Source organism: Elephantulus edwardii, unplaced genomic scaffold (genome assembly GCF_000299155.1).
Source record: "Elephantulus edwardii isolate Elephantulus edwardi_28Jun2011 unplaced genomic scaffold, EleEdw1.0 scaffold00091, whole genome shotgun sequence".
NCBI lineage: Eukaryota > Metazoa > Chordata > Mammalia > Macroscelidea > Macroscelididae > Elephantulus > Elephantulus edwardii.
In genome coordinates, this window is record NW_006399841.1 from 1,689,360 (window position 1) to 1,701,522 (window position 12,163).

The window sequence follows — 12,163 nt, forward strand, 5'->3', positions numbered from 1 at the left end:
GGCATCCACTTCCAAAATGGCTTGCCTCCGGAAACTCTATGTATGAACAGAGCTCAGGCCATTCGTTCATAGGGTCGCTATGAGTCGTCTATGACTCAACGGCACCAAACAACAACAACCACCACCACCTTCTTGGTTAACTGCTGAATTATTCCTCCACAGTATCACCAGGATTCCTTGAACAGATAATCCTTAACATCAATGATTCAAGGAATGAAAAGATTCTGATACTTAGTTAGTGTTGCTATTCTGTGCCATTGAGTCGGAACCGACCCCTGGCTGATGTTCCAGTGTGCTTTCAAGGCCTTAAATTGTACAGGAGGAGGTTACCCAGCCTTCTCTCTAAGGAGTAGCTGGTGGATACAAACGTGTCCCCTGACGCCATGTACCAATATCAAAGTATGTTGTTGTTAGGTGCGGTTGAATTGAGTGCAACTCATAGCAATTCTACGAACAAAAGATGTGAACCCTGTCCTATCCTGTGTCGTCCTCACACTTCCTGACACACAACAGCCCACTGTGGCAGTTACCGTGTTAATCCACCTGGTTGAAAATCTTCCTCTTCTTTGCCAACCCTCCACCCTTCTCAACATTGTGTCCTTCTCCAAGGAACAGCCCCTCCTGGCAACATGCCCAAACTATGTGAGGTGAAGCCTCATCACTCCTGCCTCCAAAGAGCACTCCGGCTGCACCCTCTCCAAGACACGTCTGTTCATTCTCTTGGCCGTCTGTGAGATGCTCAGTGCTCTTCTCCAACACCACAGCTCGAAGGCGGAGGTGCATTTTTCTGGCATTTAGTAAGTTACTGGCATTTATTTACATGCCTGGTGCTGAACACTGCATGTGGTACGCAGAAGGCACTTAAGAGATGTTTGGAGTCCCTGGACAAGGCATTTAGCTACTAATTGAAAAGCTGGTATTCTGAATCCGTCCATAGGCTGCGCAGAAGATAGACTTGGCCATTTACTTTTGCGAGATCACAGTTCTACTCAGAAACACAGAGGGTCACAGTGCACTGGGATGGACTTGATGCCACTTGATCTGTTTCGTAGATGTTTACTGAGTGAAAGCCAATCTAGGGCTTATAGATAGTGGCTCTAAGCCTTGACTGCTTCTCAGAAACACCTGATTAGGCCTTTAAAAACTGCAACACGCGGATCTCAACTTTAGAACAATAGAACCTGAATCAATCAGGAAGCGACCAGGCATCTGTACTTCTAAAGTCCCTCAGGAGATTTCAGTGAGCATCCAAGAGCAGAGAACCAGGCCTATGGGCATGGCACCAAGTGGCGCGTTCACCATTTCCAGCTCGCCTTGGCTCTCTGACACCTTTGATTAGCCCTCACTGGGGCTGGGAGGCAGTTAAGAGTCTCCGCTCTTTGACAGGGAAAGACTTCCAGGTCATATTTCTGCCACATGTTAATGACAAGAAACACAGCTGCCTCAAGTGTTGAGGGACCCAGAGAGTACATTAATGCATCGGCCCAGCCATGGTTTTTCTGTGGATTGAAGAAACAGCAGGAGAAGGAGAAAGTTCACATCTGAATAGGCCTCTATCTGCCTCCTCATAGTAAACTTGGCAGTGCCATGCTCTGAAGTGTGTGGCTAGACGACTGCACTGTCAGAGGCTTCCCACGGCCTGTGGAATACAGTTAAGGCACCTTGCACCCTGGGTCCTGTTCAGTCTCTTGTTTGGGCCACGTCTTCCTTTGTCCTTTACGTTATTCACTCTTCCTCTGAGACAGCTCAGGATTCTCCAGTTGGTGCCAACATTCACCACCCTCGTGGGTGTAACAGGGTCGGTTGTATCGCCTCGCAGACCACCCTCGAGATTCTATCAGAGTCACCTTTACCAGGGACACTGTTAATGCTCTGCTCCCTCAGACTGGAAATAGACTCCTCATCTACAGTTGTTCAATGTTATGTATCATCAAATTGAACCCAATTTATAGCTGACCCTCCAGTGGCTTTTCAGAGGCTGTAAATCACACATGAGGAGAATGCCCATCCTTTTCCTATGAGCCCCAGTTTAACAGTAGGAATTCTGGATAATCAATAGGCTTATTGATAACGCAAAAGAATAACGTACAGGAATTATTATTATTCACCAATAGAAATTATTAATTACCAATATTCACCAATAGAAATTATTAATTACCAATAGAAATGTAAATGAGGTTGCCCTGGGTGTCCAAAAAGAATCAAAGCATGTACCTTTCTGTTTAGAACGCTGGGTCACACAGCGAGTAGTTTAGGCTCAACTGCTAACCCAGCTTTTGGTGTTTCAAACACACCTGGTTGCCCCTTGGAATAAAGATGATTTGCTTCTGTGAAGACCATGGCTGAGGGCACCCTGAGGAACAGCTCTTCCTGTAACCATCACCTCGGCTTGCCAAGCTGGTGCGTGGCCCACTAGGTAGCAGATCACATCAGCAGCAGCAGCCTATTTCAGTCACCACAAGGACCCTGGGGACGCACGGTTAACCACTCAGATGCTAACTCAAAGGTCAGCAGTTTGAAGCCATGTGTCACTCTGTTGGGAACCAGGAGGCAGTTTGCCTCCATGAAGACTGACGGCCTCTAAGTCCTGGGGGGCCGTCCTACGCTGCCCCTCATGCGGTAGGCATGGGCATTAACATGATGGCAAGGAGTCTGGAGCTTCAGTCATTCACCAAAGTGCCTCTCTCTCCAGCCAGCTGCTGGTGAGTCTCGACCTAGAGGGCATTTCAAGGCACTGACAGATCCTGGCTCGAGGCGGCTTTTCCTAGATCCCCGAAGGTGCAAGTGCTCGCAGCCAAATGGATAAGGGACAGGCACACACTGCTGAAGGCGAAGGGGCCACTGTCCCATCACAGTGCCTGGCCATTCATTCATTCGTTCATTAGTTCAGTTTCCAGAGTTGGGGGGGGGAATCCTCTTTCTTTTCCCTTTGAACATTTTATTGTGCTGGTGTGAACGTTTACAAAAAAACTGCTTTTCCTTCAACCACTCATAAAACTGTTGTTTTATGGCATTAGTTACAGTCCCCATACTGTAACAGTTCTCTTTCCATGCTCTCCTGTGACCCTCATTTCTATTCACACTTCCACTTTCTCCCTTTCGCCTGATTCAGGCCACGATCTTTTCAATCACTAGCTATGCATTTGAGAGCTGGACAATGAATGAGGATGACAGAAGAAGAATCGATGCCTTTGAGTTGTGGCGCTGGAGGGGAGTTACCTGATTGCCCATGGGCTGACTAAAGAACAAAGAGATATGTCTCGGGAAAAGTGCAGCTAGAGCGGTCCTTGGAGGCAAAGATGATGAAGCTTTGTCTCTCATACTTGGGGCCTGTTGCTAGAAAAGGCTATTCCTTGGAAAGGGCCATCATGCTTGGAGAGATGAGCAAGAGCCACAAGACGGACTGATACTGTAGCAACGGGCTCAGGTGTGTCACAGATGGTGCGGACGACACAGGACAGGACAGGGGACGGGTCAGTTGTTTCCAGGGTCAATACGAGTTTTGCTTGACTCAATGGAACTTAACAACAGTTTTCTGGGTTTTCTCCCCTGGCAAATACTGCCTTTTGGCTCGACCATGGCTAGCTGTAAAGAAGCAGCACCTCTTTGCTCTTAATGTGTATCTTACGAGCACGTCTATTGCTCGACACACCTTTTCTTGAGGAACCTCTGTAGGGGAGCCTCTGCACAGAGGACTGGCTGGGTCCTTGGGATGACGGTAGCTCCTCCCTCTGCTGAAGGATGTGCAAGCAAGTCCATGAGCATCGCTGGCCCTGCCTGGCCACCCACAGGGGCCCTTCAGGATCTGGGAGGCACAGCATGGCAAAGCAGACACTAGCTGAGGGACCCTGGCGGGGAGTCTTCATTCTCAGCAGAGACCTACCTCTCCTCAGCTACACACAAGGAGGGGGTTTACTTCCTGCTCCCTCCCGTCTCCATCTGAAGCACCGGCTTATACAACCAGAAGACGACCATCACCCTCCCGAACAATCTGAATGCACCCAGTGTTCAGGCTTTCTTACTGAAGAACCTCGTCCTTCCTTCAGAGAGTCCTGGGAACCATCAAAGTAGGTTCGGGGTAAAGTCTGTAAAAGGAAAGCATCTCCCTTACCTCTGAGCTGTCACGATGAACGTCAGGACTTCCTCTTCTCCGGAGAGGTGGCTTGTGTCGAAGATCACGCTGAATTCATACTGGGGAAAGAGAATGTGATGTGGCATCAGCAAGAACTCCAAATCCTAACTGCGGGAGCTGCAGTGGTCTAGAGTTTATGGTGTCTACGATTATCATATGATAAGCCTTCATTTAACGTTGCTCTCTCTGACTGTTAGGCCAGAGGCTCGCCTTAACAGTATAACAGTACATAGCAATATAACCCAGCCCAGAGCAAACTCTGTGATGTTATCCCCTGTCCTTTCAAGCCCCAGGCTCTCTACATGAAGTGTCATCTGCTTTAAACCGGTGCTGTTTAAATCTCACCTGGCTTCACCAGGTGTTGGAATCCACCTGTAGGCGAGAGGCTTAGGGCTTCATTTAACTCCTGCATCATCTTCCTAATTAAATATCACATCTGGATATCAACACCGCTGTGATAGTATTTCATATTTTTTAATCACCTCATTCATTTACATTACATTTTATTCTAAAAGGCAGTATCACTACCACAGCTGTACTGATTAGCACCCTGTGATCTGGGGAACACTGCAGCGGCAGAAGGTTTTTACCACACTGATAGGAAGAGTACATATGCCAAGTACATGTGGGAATACAGGAGGAACTTCTGACAAGTGGTTACAGACCCAGGATCTACCACCCGCTCTGTGATCCTGGCCAGACACTGAGCCTCTGTGCCTTTCAATACAAAGAAGAGACCGGTGTCTGATCAAGCGCCAGGAGATTGTGACTTACTTAAGCCTATAACCTTGGGTTCTATTGTGATTAATTATTCTTCTTGCTGTGTGCCATCAAGTCAGAGCCAAAGAGTAGCTGACACTCCAGCTGGTTATCAGGGACAGCAAATTGCATGGGAGGAGACGTCCCGTTTTCCTTCTTCAGAGCAGGTGGTAGAGTCGAACCATGTACCTTTGGGCCTGTTGTTGTTTGGTGCTGTTGAGTTGAGTATGACCCATAGCGACCCTACAAACAACAGATCTGAACTCTGGCCTATCTTGTCCCATCTTCACACTTCCTGACTCTTTAGAGCCCACTGCAGCAGTCACTGTGTCAATCCACTCGGTCGAGGTTCTTCCTCTCCTTTACCGACCCTCCACCCTTCCAAGCATCACATCCTTCTTCAAGGAATTGTCTCTCCTCGAAGTACATGAGGTGAAGCTTCATCATCTTTGCCTCCAAAGAACACTCTGGCTGCACCCTCTCCAAGACATAACTGTTTCTTTGTCTAGCCATCCATGGGATGTTTCAAATTTTTTTTCCAACACCACAGCTTAAAGGTATCTATTCTTCTTCTGTCATCCTTACTCACTATTCAGCTCTCAGATGCAGTGATTGGAAAGACCATGGCCTCAAGCAGACACACACTGGTCCTCAAACTGACATCAATACTCAGCGATTTGAAGAGGTCCCTAACCGCAGACTCTTCCACTGTAATACGTCTCCTGATTACCTGACTGCTGGTACCAAGGTTGTTAACTGTGGAGCCATGTAAGATAAAGTTGTTGAGTTTTAATATTTTCTCCATCTATTATGATAATGCCTGTCAGCCCAGTGGTAAGAATCTTTCTTGACATTGAGATACAATTCATACTGAAGGCTGTGTTGTTTGATCTTCTGCAACAAGTGCTTCAAGTCCTCCTCACTTTCAGCAAGCAGGGCTGAACTTAATACTATCTGAAAGTTAGGGGGCATCTACAGTAGAAGACGTCTGACCATCCTTTGTAGATGGACATTTCTTTTGTACTGGGACTTAAGGCACCAAGACAGGGCAGGAAGCTGGGCTGGAGGACGTTAAGAGATTGGAAGTCAAGGGACTTGTCCCATTAGGAAGTCAGAACTGAGCAGGAAGTCTGAATTCTACGTCGTTGTGTACCATAGAGTCAGAACCGACCCACAGCTGACCCTCCGGCATGTTTTCAGAGGCTGTTAATCCCATGGGAGGAGACTGCCCATCCTTTTTTTGTGAAGAAGCTGGTGGCCTTGAACAGCGTGCCTTCAGGATTGCAGTGCAGCATCTTGCCACTAGGCCATCAGAGCTCAATTCTATATCCTAACTAAAGGGGCTTTGGTGGCATGATCTGTAATGTGCTGGGTCGCTAACAGAAAGGTAAGCGGTTTGAATCCACCAGCTAGCTGCTCCAAAGGAGAAAGATGGATAATATCCTCCAATAAGACTTCCAGCCTTGGACATGCAGTGAAGAATCATTCTGAATGGGAACCAGCTGTACAGCAGTGAGTTATTTCTAAGCAAAGGATTGGGGCGAAAAGTTAGCATCAGAGATGGAGGCCTGGGAGAAGAGTTTGGAAATCTGGTGGGCTGGCTGTGAGACACATGCCGACTGCCAACCAAAGCAAGCCCACAGTGTGGTCGTGGGCTGTAGCTGGCAGCCTAGAGCCTGATAAACCATCGAGTCTGACAGCAGAGGATGGAAGCCGGGCTGCAGACAGAAGGAACGCCTACCCCTGCTGGCAAACACCCCTGTCTTTCCCCAGGCCACTCCCCTCTTCCTAAGGCTTAGTCTCCCTTCGGATCTTAACATCTTCACTCGAGAGGAAGACAGTAGTGCCAACTGGCAAGGAGAAAACCCTGGTGAACTGGAGTGAAGGCTCTATTCTGAATTTATCGTTCTATCGGCTCTAGGACGCTTTAGAGAGAGAGTTAATGGCTTTTTATAAAATGAATGCTCCTCCAGAGATAGTATGAGGCCTGGTGGTGTGGCCTGCATGAGTTGTGCTGAAAACTCAAAGATGATGTCCCTCCAGTGGTTCAAGTCCACAGGCAGCTTCTTGGGGAAAAACATGGGCAGCCACCTTCTGTGTGATTTGCTGTTGTGACTGTGGACCATCGAGTCAGAACTGACCCGCAGCTGACCCTCCCGTGGTTTTTAGAGGGAGTTAATGGCACAGGAGGAGACTGCCCATCTTTCTCCTGTGGAGCAGCTGGTGGTCTCGAACCACGTTGCTTTCAGGATTACAGTGTGGCTTCTTGCCACTAGGCGACCAGAGCCCTGTGTGATTTTCAAGCTCAGAAAGCCCAGGGAGGAGCAGAAATGAGTGGTTCTGACTGGCTGGCAATAAGTTTGAGATGAGCTACATACCTTAGACTTGATTTGTAATTTGTAATTTGCTCAGAAACGGCAACTCTTAAAGTTTTCCATTTAAGCCTATTTGCTCCATTGTTATCCCCTTTTCTGTTTTTTCCCCCTTTTTATTATGAATTGAGTTCACATAGCAAACTTGCTTTCTATCCAAGAAGTCATAACATTTTATGTTTAATGGCACAGAAGATTACAACCCTATGGCGTAACAGCATCCTACCCACTTCCTCTCAGTGCTTCCCTTTTCTATTCAGCCTTCTTTCCTACCCATTCCTGTGTTCTGAGTACTGTCTTTGGGCAAATGCTGCCCTTTTTTATTAATTTTTTTAAATTTTATTTTATTATTTGTGTGTGTGTGTGTGTGTGTACTGTCAAATCAGAACTGACTGGTACAGGAGGAGATCGTCCCTCCTTCTCTAGCAGAGCATCTGGTGAATTTGACCCGTGTGCCTCTGGGACTGCAGTGCAGCTTCTTGCCACTAGGCCACCTGAGCTCCCCAAATACCGCCCTTTTGATTTTATTCTTCTCTGGTGTTTGGGATCATTCCTAGGCCTTTTTTGCTAAGAAGCCCTAGTTGCAAAGAGTGTTAAGAGTTAGGCTAACTCAAAGGTCAGTGATTTGGATTCACCAGGTGCTTGATGTGAAAAAGATTGCTAGTCTCTTCCTGTAAGGATTTACAGCCTCAGAAACTTGAGGGGGGCGGGGAGGGTGTCACCATGAGGCAGAATCAACCTGATGTCGATTGTCTGGAAGGTGATTCATGGGTTGGAGGCAGATGATTCCAGTTTCATGTCTGAAGGGTGATTAGGCTCGGAGCCTCTGCTGAGTGGACAGAAGGGCGCCTGTCCTCAGAAGGAGCCTCATTGGTGGCCCCGGATGATGTGGGATGCAGACTGTGTGAGGAAATCTAGGGGGAGGCAGCTGTGAGTCAGAGGCTGGCGGGACGGCCTGGGGGTGCTGCACAAAAATGTTGCCCTTACCTTCGACTTTGACCTCATGAAGGGAAATCCCACGCTGCATTTGAGGAAGTCTGACTCCAGGAGTTCACAGGAAATTCCCAACTCCTCCTAGAACAGAAAAAACACCAACAGATGAACTGGCTGCCTGCGACACAGACGTGTGGAAGTGGCCTCAAGGAGGTAAATGGAGACTTTGGCTAACACTATCCTTATTCAAGCAGTTCCCAGACGATGGCCACTGTGGACCGTGGGAGCAGGAGGAGTCCCCCGGCCAGGGGCAATCCCATCCTCCTCCGCCATCCACTCTCCTCTACAGCCATCCACTCTCCTGCAAAGGCATTCAACTGTAGCTCGTAATACATTATGGATAACATTTAGAAGAATTCCAGGACACTTCATTGTGCTCACGGGAAACCTGTACACAGACCAAGAAGCAGTCATTCAGACAGAACAAGAGGAAACTACGTGGTCTAGGAGGAGGAAAGGTCTACTGAGCTAAGCCATAACACTGTCAATTGCACAGAGATGTGAAAGTTGGACAATGAATGAGGAAAACAGAAGGAGACTCCATGCCCCAAATTATGGTGTTAGGGAAGAATACTGAATAGCTCATGGACCACAGAGCTCTGGTGGCCTAGTGACAAGAAGCTGCACTGCAATCCCAGAGACATGTGGTTTGAGGCCACCAGCTGTTCTGCAGGAGAATGGGCATTCTCATTCCATGCAATTAACTGCCTCTGAAGAAATGCCAGAGGGCCCGTGATGGGTTGGTTCTGACTAGATGGTACACAACAACAATAAAAGAAAAACTCTGTCTTGGAGGAAATGTACCCAGAATATTCCTCAGAAGCAGGAGTGATGAGACTTTTTCCTCACATACTTTGTGTATGTTGTCAGAAAGAGTGAGTCCTTAAAACAAGAAAGTATGTGTGGAAAAGTCAAGGGTCAGTGAAAGAGAGGAAGGCTCTCAGTGAGACGGACCAATGCAGTGACTGCAATGGGCCCAGCCCTATGGGAGGACAGTACAGGATCGGGTAGGGTTGCTATGTGCCTGAGTTAACTTGATGGCACCTATTAGCATCAACAAAAGAAGACAGGTCCAGAGGACAGAGTCCATCAGAGCCACCCTTTGTTCCTGACCAGTGCTTTGGCTCCAGGCCCTAGAGCTCTCCAGATGCACTAGGCTGGGCCATGTGAGAGCTGGATGCCTCCTAAGATTCATATGAGGCACTCAGTACAAACTGAGATTTGTACACCAACGTTCATAGCAGGGTTATTCACCATCACAAGAACATGGAAACAGCTCAAATGTTCAACCACAAACAAATGGATTGAGAAATTAGGGTACATTCACACAATGGAATACTATGCAGCATGCAGGAGCAGTAACTTTGTAAATTATTACTTAACTTTGGAGGGACTGGAGAGCACTATGCTGAGTGAACTAACTCAGTCCCACAAGGATAAATATTGTCTAAGGCTGTTATTGTAGAATGAGTATAAGGATCCAGGAGGGGTGGGAGAGGCTAGAAGCAGAGGGATGTGGATGTGGAAGAGGGGATTAATCACTGAGTTGTACAATTTGACAGGTGGAGGTGAGGGAAATGGCAAGAATTTGTTCAAAGTTGTGTTAGAATTTTGTAAATAAACTAGTGAGAAAGAGAAAAAAAAAAAAGGCAGCCTGGTCACCTTCCTGCCCTGTCTCCTAAGGTCTGCCCTGATTCTGCCTTTTAAGATCTCACTAGTTTAGGGAAAACAAACTGGGGAAATCTGACGAAGGGAAAGAGAGGTTATATTTTGACAACCTGAAGTGGCGAGAGATGATAGAGCCCCCTAGGAGTCTTTTCAGGATGGGGGTGTCATGTGAGGGTAAGGAGGAGTTTCTCGGGATAATGGTCCACGGTGGACTCCACACAGCAGCACAAGAGGCTGGGAAAAAAGTCAGAGAAGCTACTGTCTCCTCTGAAGGACACGGAGCTTATAACCACCATCAAAGAGGAGCCAAGAGGCTTTTCATAGCTCACAAGCCTCTCCAAATCTCTGCAAGCAAACCAAGACTTCCAAGGAGAGAAGGCATGCTTACAAAACGCTGCAGGAGACAGAGGTGCAGAACGGGAGAATGGCACTTGCCAGACGCCAGGAAACCAAGGTTCAGTGAGGTCATGTGTCTTCACCAAGGTCATCCACAGGATGGGGCAAAGACCGAAAGAATTTGGACCGAGACTTGCCAACTTAAACCCCATTTCCTTTCTTCCTCCATTACTCTGAACTTCTCTACAGGAAACGTGCACAGCCAAAGACTCAAAAGCATCTAAAAGGAACCAGGTTGAGAAGATTTCAGGGCTGGAGCCCTTCAATTTCCAAGACCCACAGCTCAGCTTAGACCAACATTTCCATTCCCAAGCTGGGCTGAAATCATTTAAAAAAAATCATTCAATCAGTTAAAAAAATAGAAGTCTAATGGTGATTAATTTCATAAAACATAATCAGTGGGAATGACTGCATGAAACAAAATGTGAATGAAGAATAATATGAAACACAATAAAAATAAAATATGTAAACAAACAAGTAAAAAATAAAAAATTTTAAAAACATGAGAATTTACCACAAGTAGATATGTCTATTGAGCTACAAATTATATACATTTGCTAGTAGTAGGAGCTCTGCTGGCCTAGTGGCAAGAAGCTGTGCTGCAATCCCAAAGGTATGCGGTTCGAGGCCACCAGCTGCCCCGCAGAAGGACAGTCAATCTCCCCAGTACAGTTAACTGCCTCTGAAAACCGACTGGAGGGTCAGCTATGGGTCAGTTCTAGGGTACACAACAACAGCAACAACAACAACAACAACTATACAAGTAAATCGCGAACACCAAGCGCAGACAAAAGATAGGAAGTCAGAAGTCACAGTAGTAGTTGTGGAGTAAGTGGAAGGACAAAAATTCTCACCACCACACTTTATATGCATAATCATGATAGATGGAGAAAAGACTGAAACAGTCACCTTCATCTTACGTGGATCCATGATCAGTGCACAGCCCCTGAAAAGCCACTGGAGGGTCAGCTGAGTTGACTCTGATTTGAAGGTAACAGGCCAGTAACAGTCTAAATTATTATTTTTTTAACGTTATATTGTTTTTTCATACTAATTTTTCAATTTATTCTTCTCAGAACGATCACACAGTTTGTTGTTGCTCTATACTTTAGAATCAGAACAGACCCATAGCTGACCCTGCAGCGGGTTTTGAGAGGCAGTTAATCATGTGGAAGAAGACTGCCCATTCTCCTCTCGCGGAGCAGCTGGTGGCCTCGAACCTGGTGCCTTCGGGATTGCAGTACAGCTTCTTGCCACTAGGCCACCAGAGCTCTTAAATTATCTTTAAGATGGTCCAGAAGATAAGAATGCAAGTAAAAACCAGAAGTCCTTGGAAAGAACATGTCATTGCAAAAGTGATTTGTGATAGTGCAAATAAAAAAAAAAAGTAAACATATCGAGAAAGTTCAGGAAAACAAACTCGCTGCCATCGAGCCAGCACCAACTCAGAGCTGAGCCTCTGGCGGGCTCTGAGAAGCTCAGGAGATTTCCCATCTTTCTCTAGAGGAGCAGTTGGTGGGCTTGAACCACCTTCCTTTGGGTTGGCAGCTCAGTTCCTTACCAGTAAGCCTCCAAGCACCTTAAGGAAAGGCTGTTACCTTCCCTTTATAATACAGTAGGGTAATTCACATCCATCATCACTGGATCCCTTCTTTTCCTGCTCCTCCTCAGAAATTAATGAACTCTTGCTTTAATGATGCTAATAAAACAAGTAAGCTTTTGCCTGGAATTGAAAGCATCTCTGGAATTCAAAGCACGTATTTTTAAAATTTTTTAATTATTTTTTGTGAGTGTGTATCATCCAATCAGATCTGACTGGTATAGGAGGAGACTGTCCCTCCTT

General features: G+C 46.7%; 1 protein-coding gene across 1 annotated transcript in view; it reads right to left on the minus strand.

The window, feature by feature from the left end:
* The window catches only part of ITGA9 (integrin, alpha 9), a 341,099-nt gene that overhangs the window by 68,380 nt on the left and 260,556 nt on the right, over positions 1-12,163 (minus strand). Inside the window, exons 19-20 of the mRNA XM_006890656.1 lie at positions 8,251-8,337; positions 4,112-4,191 (exon numbers count right to left, since the gene is read on the minus strand). Coding sequence (XP_006890718.1) covers positions 4,112-4,191; positions 8,251-8,337 — 167 coding nt within the window. The remainder of the gene's footprint in view (positions 1-4,111; positions 4,192-8,250; positions 8,338-12,163) is intronic.